Source organism: Patiria miniata, unplaced genomic scaffold (genome assembly GCF_015706575.1).
Source record: "Patiria miniata isolate m_02_andy unplaced genomic scaffold, ASM1570657v1 HiC_scaffold_12, whole genome shotgun sequence".
Classification (NCBI taxonomy): domain Eukaryota; kingdom Metazoa; phylum Echinodermata; class Asteroidea; order Valvatida; family Asterinidae; genus Patiria; species Patiria miniata.
Window position 1 is genome coordinate 1,742,670 of NW_024037050.1, and position 15,104 is coordinate 1,757,773.

Here is a 15,104-nt window from a genome sequence, read left to right on the forward strand (position 1 = left end):
GTTGACTGCTGACGGATGACGGAACTCGGCTTCGAAGGAAAGAAATGTTCACTTTGTGTCAAGATAAACGACCAATCTGCAGGTAATAAAAGAGGCGCCTTTGGTAAAGATGAAGGTAATTGTTCACGGCCATTTAGTGTGAATTGATCATTAACAGGGAAATATTTTTTTTCTCACAACCAAAATGCCCTGCAACATAAAGTGCAAGTGCTACTGCATAGACATAGTGCATGCTTAGCTGGAGTTAACCAGCCCTGAGTTTTATCATTGGGTTGTCATCTAGGGCTGGAGCAAGTTTTTCTCGTAACTTGTAGTAAAGGCAAATATTTTTGGAAAATGTTCAATTTTGTCCCCGTTACACACTAATTGTAACTGCAACTCACCCCAAACTTGCCTGGAATAACCATTACATTTACACAGGTCCTTGAACATGTTGAAGTAAAAAACGATCCACGATGAAGATTCAGCCTACAATTGCAGTGAAAACAGGAGGAATAAACCGCTAACCTGACAACCTTTCAGGCATGGCCAGGACCGCAATTGGTTTGTGCACAAAAAAAAATTGTGTACAATGAATGGCGGTCGATTAACAGGCACAGAGAGCGATCGCTGTCAACTACTCGTTTTTGCCGGCTGCGCTGGCTGTTGGCGCATGACGTCACGCGAAAGCGTAACACCCGATGACTGTTTCATGCACTAATATAAGGTTTACCACTCGCATCACAGCTTTGGTACTGGAACCGCAACCAATAGTGCATGAAACAGTCATCGGGTGTTACGCTTCCGCGTGACGTCATGCGCCTACAGCCAGCGCAGCCGGCAAAACGAGTAGTTGACAGCGATCGCTCTCTGTGCCTGTTAATCGACCGCCATTCATTGTACACAATTTTTTGTGTGCACAAACCAATTGCCGTCCTGGCCATGCCTGAAAGGTTGTCAGGTTAGCGGTTAGGCCTATTCCTCCTGTTTTCACTGCAATTGTAGGCTGAATCTTCATCGTGGATCGTTTTTTACTTCAAGGACCTGTGTAATGGTTATTCCAGGCAAGTTTGGGGTGAGTTGCAGTTGCAATTAATGTGTAACGGGGACAAAATTGAACATTTTCCAAAATTTTTTGCCTATACTACAAGTTACGAGAAAAACTCGCTCCAGCCCTAGATGACAACCCAATGATAAAACTCAGGGCTGGGTAACTCCAGCTAGTGCATGCTACAGTCATGACAGTCGTTTTCCTAGTTCCGGATTTTTCCTAGTTCCGGATCGCTTCAAATAAACACCTACCTCTTTTTGATTAGTCTCCAATAAAAAAAATTCTGCCGGAGTGCATTTTGAAAAGGAAAATGTAAGCTTCTTGATACCCACAGATCTTTTCGATAAAATCTTTAGAAAAAGAATTTTGGCCAGATTTCCGACTCGCACTCCGACATGTTTGGACGGTTTAAAGAAAATCAGGGGAGCTGCGAATCGATGATAAATTTTCTCCTCGGTATATCTCTTGTACCGTGTAGTTTCGAATATTTTTTTCAATCACTACAATCGTATAAACTCTTCCATCGAATGTTTGTTCAATCAAATAAGTTGTAACGTCTCTAATATTTGAAAATTCGCCAACGAATGACCGTATGCTTTTGCCTAGTTCCGGATCGCGCGTGCACATACGACCCAACTACATGCGCGTTAATCAATTTTGTGTGACGTACTTCTGTGCCGCAAGGTTCTCGGTCTGTGCGGAGTTCATGCCGTTGCGCTGCAGACAAAAGTTTCAAAATTATTTACGTTAGGCCTAATTCTCTTTTGAAAATTTGCTGGAATTCTCTTGAATGAACTTTTTGGAAAATTAAATAATACTTTATCAGAAAATGTGTTTGTTTCTGGGTGGTTCTGGCCGAAAAATAGATTTTCTCGCGTGATTTTTTTTTTTCGCGCGAATCAGTTTTTGATCGATCCGGAACTGATTGAACCGATCCGGAACTAGGAAAAGCGTTGTATACACGATACAACGCCACGCTCTTGTATCATTTCGAACCTAGCGAAATTGATCTGCGGTACATCGTTTCGTATGCAGGTTGAGTACTTACTTAGAAGTCTATATATTTGCCTTCACGTGCGTTCAGGATGTGTCATTTGGAAGAAATTTGCCAAAAATGAAGACCCATACGAACCTGTAGAAATCAGATTTTAACGTTAATTGGACAAGTACCCAGGGTCACTTGCGTGCCAAATTGTTGGAACCCTCCGAGCTACCCGTCTGCTTCATGTGACGCATGAGCTCTACTGAGTGGAGGGTTGAACTACGGTACCCTCCGTACTAAACGCTCCACCGATTTGGCATACTTTGGTGACATGTACACGCCCGGTATGCATTTTGTGGGTAATCCTTACCTTTAGGACCCCGTTCCTATATAAGGTTAAAAGACTCACCAAAACAGCTGACTAAATGACACTCGAGAGTGACATTCTGATATTTCTTGACACATTTGATTTTGAACAGTTGGCAATGACACCTTCTTGAATATCAGCAGGTTTAATTTTGTAGAAAGAGGGCAGGGATTTGATTTATGAGGGGTTAAAGACGATGATGACAAACAGAAAATATATTAAAAAAGCAAGATGGCAAACTGCAAAATAAGGTAGAAAAGTCACATTTTCTTTGAAAGTGCTTTCAAAATTATAACTAACATGAGTTTATCTGAGAAAAAAAGACTGCTTTAGCCTGCAAAAGTCACTTTGGTACTGGACAGTCATCTGCAAAAGTCAGTTTTGAACAGAACTCATAAAAATAGAGGTGTCCTAAAGATAAGTATTACCATTTTGTGCATTCCCTCGCGAGGACAAAAGGCCAAAAAAAACTGGTAAATTAGAGAATACAAATGAGAAAGACAGTAACCCTGGATAGATCCACCACATTCATGACATTCCATAAGACCCCTTAAATTGTTCCAAACAACCGGTAATTTTGAAAAAAGAACAAAATATTCTGAACTTACCGCTCACAATTAAATGTGTCTGCCGAGTTGTGCAGTCCATTTCACTGACATGACTGAAATCGATCATCGAGCGCGTGTGTGACGTCACTATTGAAGAAAAACAAGTCGCGCTTAATCAACGGCTGTTTCATGTAGTCGTAGTGTCCCACGCCATCTGACAGTATGGGCTTTTGGCGCCGAGCTCATATCAGTATACAAAACAGTCGTTGATTAAGTGAGACTTTGGATTTTCTTCAATAGTGACGTCACACATGCGCTAGATGATCGATTTCAGTCATGTCAGTGAAGTGGACTGCACAATTCGGCAGACACATTTAATTGTGAGCAGTAAGTTCAGAATATTTTTTTTTTTTTTAAATTACCGGTTGTTTGGAACAATTTAAGGGGTCTTATGGAATGTCATGAATGTGTGGATCTATCTTTCTCATTTGTATGCTCTTTACCAGTATTTTTTGGGGCCTTTTGTCCTCGCGAGGGTATGCACAAAATGCATACTGTGTACCTGTCACCAAAGAATGCCAAATCGGTGGAGCCTTAGTACGGAGGGTACCGTAGTTCAACGCTCCACTCAGTAGAGCTAGTGACGCACATGATTATGGTTGTTGCTTGGACAGATTGACGGCTGTTTCATTTCGCATCCTAGATCCTGTGGGGAGGACGGCTTCTACATCCTTTTTGTCCATAAGAAGACCTCTGGATTGGGCCAAAAAAAAATACTTCTGCTTCTGGTTACCCGACCGACCTTATTTTTAGGCTGCAACCCTAAAAAAAATTTAGGCTGCGACACTTAAAAATTTTAGCGGCAATTCCAAAAAAAAAAAAATTAATAATGATTAAATAAATACAAATAAAAGCTTCTTGTCTTTTTTGTCTTCACAAAATACCTCTCAACAACCCTTTTCCAACAAAAAATGCTTGTATTTATTTGTTTTCTTATTTACATTAGCTATTTAAAAAAAAAAGAAACCTCCCTTATTTTTATAACTTCGCTTTGCGATGTAACTACTTCACGGTGACTATAATCACGTTCGTAAACCTAGCTCAATGCAGCCACGACTGGTTCCCGCCGCGCCGTGCAGGGGCCAATCTAGAAGACGTGATGAAAATGCGGCTGTACATGTACAAGTTTCGGACAGTGTCCTGCATGTATACATTGTACATGATGTACTTGCAGGGTGGATCTATTTGTGTGGAAAAGCCACCCAAAATGAAAAGCTTTTTTTAAAGGGTTGGAGATGCCCAAAATAAGTTTGCGGTGTTTGCGGTTGCACCATGTGATTAAAGGAAATTTCTTTAGTTTGGTTCTTAACCAGTTCTCGCCGGACGACGTGTATACACGCAATGGTTTGCAGTATTTGGAACAGATGACGGATAAACACGCAGGGAGTGAGGCCGGAAATACATACATCAGCACCCCGCTCGCACTCGCAGCGATCGAGGCCAGAAATATCATGAGTGTGCTTCCTGAGGGTGATGGCTTCAACCCGCCTGGCATGAGGTCTAGTGAAAGTAATCCCGCGCCTCGTTCCGTTCTTGTCAAAATAGTCCCTGCGTGAACTGGTTAAAAGATATGTAAGCTATATATGATGTATATTAATTTGTTAATCATGTATGTACTTTTTGTTTGTTCTTTCCCTTGCAGACAAGAATGAAGGAAACGCAGCACGGATGTACTTGCGGCATAGACCGAAATTTTACATGTTGGAGAATATTTTCAGGTAAAATCTGTTTTAAATACTTTTAAAGTGTTTGGATATTAACCAGTTCATGTCGGATGACGTGTATACATACAGGCAAAGGTTTGGCGGTATTCAGAACGGATGACGGATCAACACACAATGAGTGAGGCTGGAAATATCTGTCAGCGACCGGCTCGCAGCGAGCGAGGCCGGAAATATCTGGGTGTGCTACCCACAGATGACGGCCTGAACCCGTCTGACATCGAGGTTCGTGAAAAACTTTCATGTGCCTGGGTCCAGTCGATGTCAAAATAATCCCGGCGCGAACTAGTTAATGTTTGTTTTTTTCTGGTTATTTTTAGGCCTGCAAATATATGTTATTTGTCATACATGTACCGGTACATTAATCCTAACTCCCTAGCGTCTTTTACTAGGAACTGGACCAAGTCTATCAAAATCCATCAATCACTGTGCATCCAATACAAAACTGTATATGACATAATGGAATCCACCACTGACACACTGGTTGACATTCATGGACTTGCTACACATGGCTTTTATGCCAATAGCACAGGAAGCTAGGCAAAATCAATCGGATACCCCTAGCACTGCTTCAGGCCATTAGGCCCAAGTCCATCATACTCCATCAATATTTAGTCACGCCAGGCCTTCTGGACCAAGTCCCCCAAAATCCACCAAAATGGGGGGGGGGGGGGGGGGGGGATTTTGATGTAGTTTGGGTGGTTAGGGTTAAGCAGTGATTCTCTTTTGATAACAATTTCAGTCACTCTAAAAGCTTGTGTACACATGTACCTGTACCAGTACATACATGTACATGTGTATTTAAAAATACTACTAGTAGTAAACTGTAGTATGCAGTACTTTAGCATATAAGTGAGCACAGCACTCATAGTACTTTCTAGTATTTGGGTACCTGCATACATAATTTTTGTAGTACTTTGTAGTATGTGGTACTGTACTCCAAATGAACTCTTAGGGGGTTAGGGTTAAAGGGAATATACAACATTTGCAAACATTGGAAAACAAAACTACCAAATTTTTACGAAATAGCTTACTAGGATGTTGGTAAATGACAGTCTAAAGCATCCTGTAAAATTATGGCACCTGGTGTGAAGTCATTTTCAAGAAAAGTGGTATTTTGTATAAATTTCCAATGGTGGTCGTCCGACCACCGTTGGGAAAACCTAACTATTTTTCAACTACTGCTCCAAATTTACCATTTTTTTTCAATCCAAATTTTGTTTGCTATTGATTACATGTTCATGAACAGGTGCAGGCCAGCTAGACTGGTTTCCTTACCTTACAAGTTTCCGGCGTCTGTAAATGATTCATTTCATCTTAAGTGGAGTCAGAGAACCAGACTACTTGAACATTTTCTTGGTTTTTCCAGCATTTTCGAACACAAAACTTCAAACTTGTCAGTGTAACAATATTTGATATATTATACTAACCCCTCAAATAGTTCATTTCTGAAAATTACAGCAAAAGCCAATGATGTACATTCCCTTTAATAATCTGTGACATTTAGGTAATTGATGCCAAATTACTGACAACAGATGTTTCAAGTTCCCAATAATTTGCTCTCCTTTCAGAACATTGGTCTTGACTTTTTTAACTGAGTACATGTAGCTTTTGTCTGGTCTTCATCCCATTTCTTTTTGAGTTTTGAGAGTTTCATGCATGGAATTTCTGAGGTTTATGGCTCAAGAATTTTTTGTCACTTCTTGTGTCTTCAAAAAGGAAGGCTTCATTGTCACCATTATAGTTCCTCCTACTGTTGTCTTCAAAATTTCCAATTTTTCAATACCCCATGGAGCTAAAAAAAAAAACTGTGTTGCATCGACTAGAAGGCAGGGTGAGATTTGTCAAGCTTTTTTTCCTGATATTTCCTGATTTGTGGCTCTGAATTTTGTCACGATTTGTCCTAATTTCAGGATTTTTAACAATCCCCAGATAAATTCCTCAGGTACAAAGGACAGATACTCATAGCCCTCGGTGACCCTCAAACTTTCTGCCAATTATTTTGTGGATTTTTTTCATGTTTCCTCCCCCCCATGTATCTAAACCAATTACAACAAGAGGGTTAATTGAACTGGAATTTTGGTAACCAAATTAAAAATTTAAACGGAATAGCTGACACACAATGATCAGTTCACCCTTCAAATGTTTGATCGGTCACAGACAGCCAAAAAATGCTTCCAGGATACTAAAAAACAGTCAGATCACATTTGTGTAAACACTGTGAGTGACTGGTCAAATTCTATCAACAGACAAAACAGGTAACTGGTACAAAAAGGTGCTGCAGGCATCAATCACCTCCAAGCATGGCATACATACATGTATGTACATGTACATGTACATGTACATGGCGAAGCAAGTGGATCATGCTATAATTGGTTCTTTTCCACAGGCGCTACAAATTGACAGTACTGCATACATACACAGAGCTCCATTACACAGCATTAGATGTCACACGACTACTGAATTCGTGGAACTGTCTAACAGTCTAACTTTGTGTCTGTTTTACTTAGCCTAGCAATAAGCATGCTTACTGTGCAACAAATACATGTTTTGTAAGTTTGTTAAAAATATCAGTTATCACTGTGCAATACATACATGTACATGTACGTGTGCATGTAAATTTATAGATTTACTGCCACCCGGAAAATAGCCAACATAGTCAAAACGTATGTGAAATAGGCCGTTTCCCAAAACTTGAACTTCAACCAGTTTAACATAACAAAGCCACAGAAACTGCCTACCACTGCATGTCACAGCATTGTAGGGGGTGGTGCTATTGTCAATAGGAGGTGTGTCTAGCACAAATACAGTACAAGCATAGTATGAGTGTGAATAAAGTCAGGGTGCTTTGCCGTACCAAGTACATTGTATGACACACATTGTCCTTTGCACAACTTACCATAGCAAAGCTGATGAAGCTAAGGAAAAGAAAGTTTTGTTTCCTATTACGTACATGTACGTGTACAATAAGAATCTGTGTTTTTTTTTACTCTAAATTTGTTATAGCCAGAAAAAGTGTGTGGGATGATGGTCGATTAAATTGTACTTTATTGAACAAAGATATTGACGAATCGGGAACTGCCATTATATACGGCTTGATAGTTCATATGGTAGACCACCGGAACGGCAATTCAGAGGTCACAGGTTCAAACCCCGCTCCAGTCAATTTCTTTGTTTCACTTTGAAAAGATTATGAAAATGTGGTTAGGAACTAATATTTTTTGTACTGAGAATCAAAATATTTTCCGAGATAAATTTACTTCCTGTTGTATTGTTGGTACATTTCACCCACATCGACATGTACAATGCTCCAATATACAAGGCCATTGTTGGTCTATTCTGTTCATGACCTTTTGCTTGGAATGATTCAGATTTTCCGAAAAATTGAACTCGTTAAGATCGTACAAATTTCCTTAAAAATTCCAAAAGTGCATTTTCAGGGGGAAATTCAGGCAGCATACATTTCTGTACCCATCATGGATACATTTTCTGTTGCCTTGCATAAAAAAAATGAAATTACCTTTTTTTTTCTGTAATAGGGATGGGAGGGATTTTTAAAAATTATGTTCATGTTCATACATGCTGTACATTGTAGTGGTACATGTACGTACAGTACAACCATGTACATGTACATGTACACTATTCCAGTACACGGTGAGTAAAAAAAAGCGGAACCCAAACACCAAAAAATGTATTTCATATTTAAAAAATATGAAGCACCAAAAATAATAATGAATGGAAAGCCAATTTCAAAAGCTACTTTTAGATGAAAAAATTACTGAAATTGTTCAATCCGTTCAAAGAATACGACCATTTAAACGCAATGACCCTAAAACCTGTCTCGTCCAAAAAATCAATTTATTGTGTGTTTTGACTGTTTGGAACAACAAAGAAAATGACACAGAATACTTGTTTCAACAACTGTCACCAACTGTAGCACACAATTTTTTGATTAACAACCCTGGTTAGGCAAACAATATGATTTATAAAATCTACTTTTTTAAAAGACAGGCCTTTAAAAGGACTTACATGTAGTTGCATATTGTTAACGTTTAAACTAAGATTTCATCGCTGGTGATGTTTGAAGACAATTGTGTCGACGATTGTTGAAATCGCATTTTTGGGACGAGACAGGTTTTAGGGTCATTGTGTTTGAATGGTGATATTTTTTTAACCCTAACCGCCCTGAATCCTCCAAAATCCTTTTTGCAAATTGGAGGAATTTGCAGGATTGAGGTTACATGGCAAAAGTGCGTTGCTGATTTCGGAGTACGCACTGTGTCAAGGTCTTGGGCCGGACCTTGTGTTGTTTATGCTCAGTCGTGCATAAATCTAGTCCTTGATTATACTTAACATCCTCCGCACTGCTCCAGGATGTCACTGCCTCTGCCTCAGCCTATTGACAGACATAGCTGGAGGATTTTGCAGGATTCAGGCAGTGGTCATCCCCCCATGGACCATATTCAAGAAATAACGGAGGAATTTGCAGGATTGAGGTTATATGCTATTTTTCCATGAGGCCAATTGGAGGATTTTGCAGGATTGAGGCTACATCCTAGCAAAAAGGCCTAGGGAGTTAGGGTTAATTAACGGATTGACCAATTAATTATTTTTTCATCCAAAAGTTGCTTATGAAATTGGCTTTCCAGTCATTATTTTTTTGGTGCTACATATTTTTATGCCCCGCGGCGAAGCCGAAGGGGCATACTGTTTCCGCCTTGTCCTTCCGTGGGTGGGTGGGTGGGTGGGTGGGTGGGTGGGTGTGTGGTGTGTGTGTGTGTGGGTGGGTGTGTGGGTGTGTGTGTCCGGACAAATCTTGTCAGCGCGATAACTTGAGAAATACTTAACATATGAACTTCAAATTTGGTTTGTGGATTGTTCTTGGTAATCCTAAGAAGCCTTTCGCATTTGGGGCCAAAAGGCCAAAGGTCAAGTTCACAGTGGCTAAAACAATAGAAATCTTGTCAGCGCGATAACTTGAGAAATACTTTACATGTGAACTTCAAATTTGGTTTGTGGATTGTTTTTGACAATCCTAAGAAGCCTTTCGCATTTGGGGCCAAAAGGCCAAAGGTCAAGTTCACAGTGGCTAAAACAATAGAAATCTTGTCAGCGCGATAACTTGAGAAAAACTTTACATGTGAACTTCAATTTGGTTTGTGGATTGTTTTTGGCAATCCTAAGAAGCCTTTTGCATTTGGGGCCAAAAGGCCAAAGGTCAAGTTCACAGTGGCTAAAACAATAGAAATCTTGTCATCGCAATAACTTGAGAAATACTTAACATGTGAACTTCAAATTTGGTTTGTGGATTGTTCTTGGCAATCCTAAGAAGCCTATTGCATTTGGGGTCAAAAGGTCAAGTGTCAAGTTCACAGTGGCTAAAACAATAGAAAGCTTGTCAGCGCGATAACTTGAGAAATACTTAACATATGAACTTCAAATTTGGTTTGTGGATTGTTCTTGGTAATCCTAAGAAGCCTATTGAATTTGGGGCCAAAAGGTCAAGGGTCAAGTTCACAGTGGCTAAAACAATAGAAATCTTTTTTTTATTCTGAGATTATAGGGATTAGGGATTAATTCATATAAAACCTACAGAAGACACTAATGCTGTCAATGAATGTTCCATGTGACCAAGGTACATGTAAGTTGATGTTAAAAGAGTGGTGTTATGTCATGGGAACAGTCACGGTTGCGGGGCATTTGTGTTTGTAAACACACCTGACTTGTTTTAAATATGAAATAAAAAATTTTGGGTTTGGGTTCCACTTTTTTTGACTCACCCTGTATGTTCATTTGGTTTTTGTTCGGGATACATACTTACCGGTATGTACATATGTACATACATGTACCATGTGTGCCCAGCCCCTTCAACTTCACTTACAATATTAACCCTAACCGCCCTGAATCCTTCAAAATCCTCTTTGCCGAAGTGGAGGAATTTGGAGGATTGAGTTTATCTGGCAAAAGTGCGCTACTGATTTCGTAGTCATGCACTTTGTCAAGGTTTTGGGCCAGACCTTGTGTTGTTTTTGCTCAGCCGTACATAAATATAGGGCTGGATCATGCTTGAAATCCTCCGTACTGCTCCAGGATGTCACTGGCCAAGCCCCAACATATTGACAGTCACTGCCGCAGGATTTTGAAGGATTCAGGCAGTGGTCACCTCTCCACGGACCTCTGGGAGCTACATGTAGGCCTCTAGAAGGCCTACATGTAGGCCTCTAGAGGCCTACATGTAGGCCTCTAGAAGTTAGGGTTTTAAACCCTCCAAGTTTGAATTTTGTAAAAATCCAGCTTTTAAACACCAATTTGCAAAATTTTCTTGGTGGTTTTGCTAGACATTTTCATATTGAGGACTACAAATCAGCGCCATATATTTTACATGGGGATTGTGTCCGAAAATGTGTTAAAGATACATGTATAGTCCATCATTTGTAATTTGTGCATTTTGTTCGTTTGAAGCAACAAAAGTGTTCAAAAATCTAATGAAGGATACTGAACAACTAACCTGATGAAGTTTCAGCTCAGCTTCAGCTGTATATTCCGGAGAAAAACAGCATTCTAGGATCTCAATTTCAAATCAAATGTTGCTGAATCATGTTTTGAATTGGGCCTGAATTCAGCGTCCGAGACGCGTTCTCACTGAGCCGATTGCAGCTATACGCGATGTCGCGCACTGATCCAACGAATTATAGCAACCGCGCGCACATGTGTGTCGTGCCAATGCTTGCGCGCGCTTCGCCGAATAACAAAACGAACTACTAATTTAAATTTTCCTACGGTGCGTCTTAAGACGCACCGTTGGAAAGGCCTTCTTTCGTTGATTACTTCAAAATGACAGCTTGCCAGAAAGAATAATTTCACAGGGAGTTTAGTCCCCTTACTATCTTTCAACCAAGTATGTTTTTCAACAATAATTACGCCAGTTACTTTTCGGATGGCTGCAAATGATGGACTATAGCTTTAATTCATGTATGTATGTACAATACATTTTGCATTTTGTAGTGCTTAGTGTGCAGCATGCCGGTATGTACATGTACATGTATGGTTACTGCTAAAATAGTTCCTTGCCCAATAATTCCTTGGTACCGGTACATTGTACATGTACTGGTACATGTATGGAGGACTAAGCATCTTATTTGGCATGTTTGGTACATGTAACAAAACCGCAGCGGGGTTTGTGATGAAAATTGCCACGTTGTGCTCTATTATTTGCCATAATTTTTTTATGCCCCTGACTCATTGTCAACTATCGTATGAGAATTTGTCACACAGGATTGTGGAAAGAAATCTCAGATGTGAATATTGATTGTGTACACTTCAAAGAAGTCTAACCTGATGTCAACATACACAATGTACCTGGATTGTCATGATTGTATTCAGGGTATGTAGGAATGCATGAAACTTTCATGCAAGTAGAAGAAACTTCTTTCCAGAATAAATTGATTGCACTTCAAAAATGATGTACCAGTGCAATGTAAAGTACATGTACTGGGTACCATTTCTAAAAAAAAAAACTTTTCTGGAATGCCCAGAGTTGGTTTAAATGTACATTGTAAGCAGAACATCCCAAGTTGGAGCCCTGAGTATATGCATACATGTACGACATTCGAACATGTACCGGGTATACTAAATAGGCCAAGAAAAAAATGACATGTACACGTACATGTATGTACATGGGTATGTTTCAAAAGTCCCTAAATCATGTCGGACGGAATTTGATAGAACAAAATGTAACAATTTTTGTTTTAGAATACCGTAATTTTTGGAATATAAGCCGCGCGGCGTATAAGCCGCAGCACGCAAAAATCTGCAAATTAAGATTTGAAGTCGGCGTATAAGCCGCACCGGCGTATAAGCCGCACCAACCGCTGCGGTTTCAATTTTGTAAGGCCTCAAAATTCTAGTCAAAATGCTCTGAACCAGTTCCATTTACACTACAGATGCTATTAAAAGGGCCACAAAAGTTATATCAAATCATTTACAATCGATACTTTTACAAACAAATATGGGAATTGTTGAGAAATAAACACCGGGAACTGCTGCCGGCTGCCCGTCATAGCCCGGCAGCCTGCGCCACGCACGCCGGTGAATGACAACATTTTCCCACAGCACGTGAGAGATTATGAAACCCACCGTGTGTTGTCGGACTGGAGCGCTACAAATCTTGCTTTGTGGCAACAGATGCTGATTTGTTTTGTCTTAAGAATAAACAGGTCCGTTTTTACCTCAAAACTTATCAAATTGTTGCGATTACTAACGAGTAGTTGCGATAACAATTCAAGTTTCGATCGTAACTTTCTTCGGAAATAGTCGAAACGAAGCGGACATTTTAATAGACGAATCCATTAATTTTGTAAGGGGTGATTTAGTCCCTCTTTTGAGTTTTACATCGTTTCTTGAATACATTTAAAAAAAACAAAATATATTGTGACGTTGAACAACTGATTATGTAATAAAAAATGTTTCGAACGCCATAAACATTTTAGTCGTCTTTTTTTCTTTTTTTTTAAACAGCGGAAATATTGGTAATTATTGTTCCCAAGAAAGAACACCCCTTTATTACTACAAATGGTGTGGTCCGCTGGGGGAAAGCATGCTGCATATCGATCGCTGCTGCACTGTACCAGTATCACGTACGGCCGGCTGGTCGCAAGTATTGAAGACAGCTTTCATCACCGTACTTTTTACCGCTCGGTACCTTTACGTGAGACGTGGTTTCGATTTGTTAATGACTTTCTTAATGTATAATTCATTTCAGCAACACATCTCTTCTTGTACCAGTACATTAAATACACGTGAATCTTATTTTTTATTCTTCAAGGCTCGGCGTATAAGCCGCCCTGTGTATAAGCCGCAGTAAACATTTTCATGGGCAAATTCAACGTATAAGCCGCGGCTTATATTCCGAAAATTACGGTACATTAACCCTAACCCACCTCACTCCTCCAAAATCCTCCTGGCGGTTTTGGAGGATTCTAAAGGATTGAGGATGAATGGTGATTGAATCAAATGAGGATTCTGGAGGATTGAGGATGAATGGTGATTGAAGCACATGAGGATTTTGGAGGATTGAGGATGAATGGTGATTGAAGCACAAGAGGATTTTGGAGGATTGAGGATGAATGCATTTTGAGGCAGGACTGTCTGATGATTTTGAAGGATTTGGCGTTGGTTATCCTTCATTTAAACACGAGTGCAAAATTTTGGGATGAGGAGGATTTTGGAGGATTGAGGATGAATGCATTTTGAGGCAGGAGTGTCTGACAATTTTGAAAAATTTAGGCGGAGTTGCAAAATTTTGGAGGATTTTGGAGGATTGAGGATGGTTGTAAGCAACAAGGGCCTAGGGGGTTAGGGTTAAAATGTTATTCTGATTTCAAACAACACCAAAGACTTTAACCCTAACCGCCCTGAATCCTTCAAAATCCTCTTTGCCAAAGTGGAGGAATTTGAAGGATTGAGGTTACATGGCAAAAGTGTGTTACTGATTTCGTGGGATGCACTTTGTCAAGGTCTTGGGCCGGACCTATTGTTGTGTTTACTCAGCCATGCATAACTATAGGCCTGGATTATGCTTGAAATCCTCCGTACTGCTCCAGGATGTCACTGGCCAAGCCTCAATATATTGACAGTCACTGCCGCAGGATTTTGTAGGATTCAGGCAGTGGTGACCCCTCCACAGACCATATTCAAGAAATAATGGAGGAATTTGCAGGATTGAGGCTATATGCTATTTTTCCATGAGGCCAATTGGAGGATTTTGCAGGATTGAGGCTACATCCCAGCAAAAAGGCCTAGGGAGTTAGGGTTAAGTAATGACACATAACATTATTTCCAAATTCCACACTTTTCTTTGTCTGTTATTATGAAAAATGTGTACATGTTGGACGGAATCGATAGAAATGAGCCTCCTCAGAATTTCAGAAACAAAATCAAATTTTATCCAAACTTCAGGAAGAATTTTTTTTCTATGTTTTATCTCAAGAGAAGGGTAACAATCACTTCTAATGCTGAGATAAAATTTTTCTCCACAACACTTTGTCATATTCAGTGAAGCTCAGTTGAAGTCACACCATGTCAGACGGAACAAATCATGTCACCAACCACTCACCCTATTTTTCTTTCAGTTTACAGTATGTGTAAATTGAAAACACAACTTTTTTTCTTGGCATTAGGCCCAACTTATAGTGGAATACGGGGACCAGAATTAGAAGCTTTTACTGCGGTGGTGTCACACTCACGCACATATGCTGCACGCGCAAAGACAAGGGTCGCGTGCATTATGGTATTCTATTGGTCGAAGGAGCCCGAAGCGTGTGCGTATTAGCTGAGCGCGACTCACCTGGTGCCACTGCAGAAAATGGCTGCCGCCAGAATTGTCTATACATTCATT

At 40.0% G+C, this 15,104-nt stretch overlaps 1 protein-coding gene across 4 annotated transcripts in view; it reads left to right on the plus strand.

Annotated features, from left to right (window-relative positions):
* Nucleotides 1-15,104, plus strand: part of LOC119744878 (low-density lipoprotein receptor-related protein 12-like) — a 30,009-nt gene continuing 14,905 nt past the window's right edge. For 2 of the 4 annotated variants that reach the window (XR_005273599.1, XM_038221066.1), the window contains exons 1-2: nt 13-115; nt 4,630-4,705. Coding sequence is in view for 2 of the 4 variants with exons in the window: in XM_038221066.1 (XP_038076994.1) it covers nt 110-115; nt 4,630-4,705 (82 nt within the window). In the remaining 2 variants the exon portion in view is untranslated. Of the gene's footprint in view, nt 116-4,629; nt 4,706-15,104 lie in introns of all 4 variants that reach the window. The other 2 variants (XM_038221079.1, XR_005273601.1) reach the window with 2 other exon arrangements.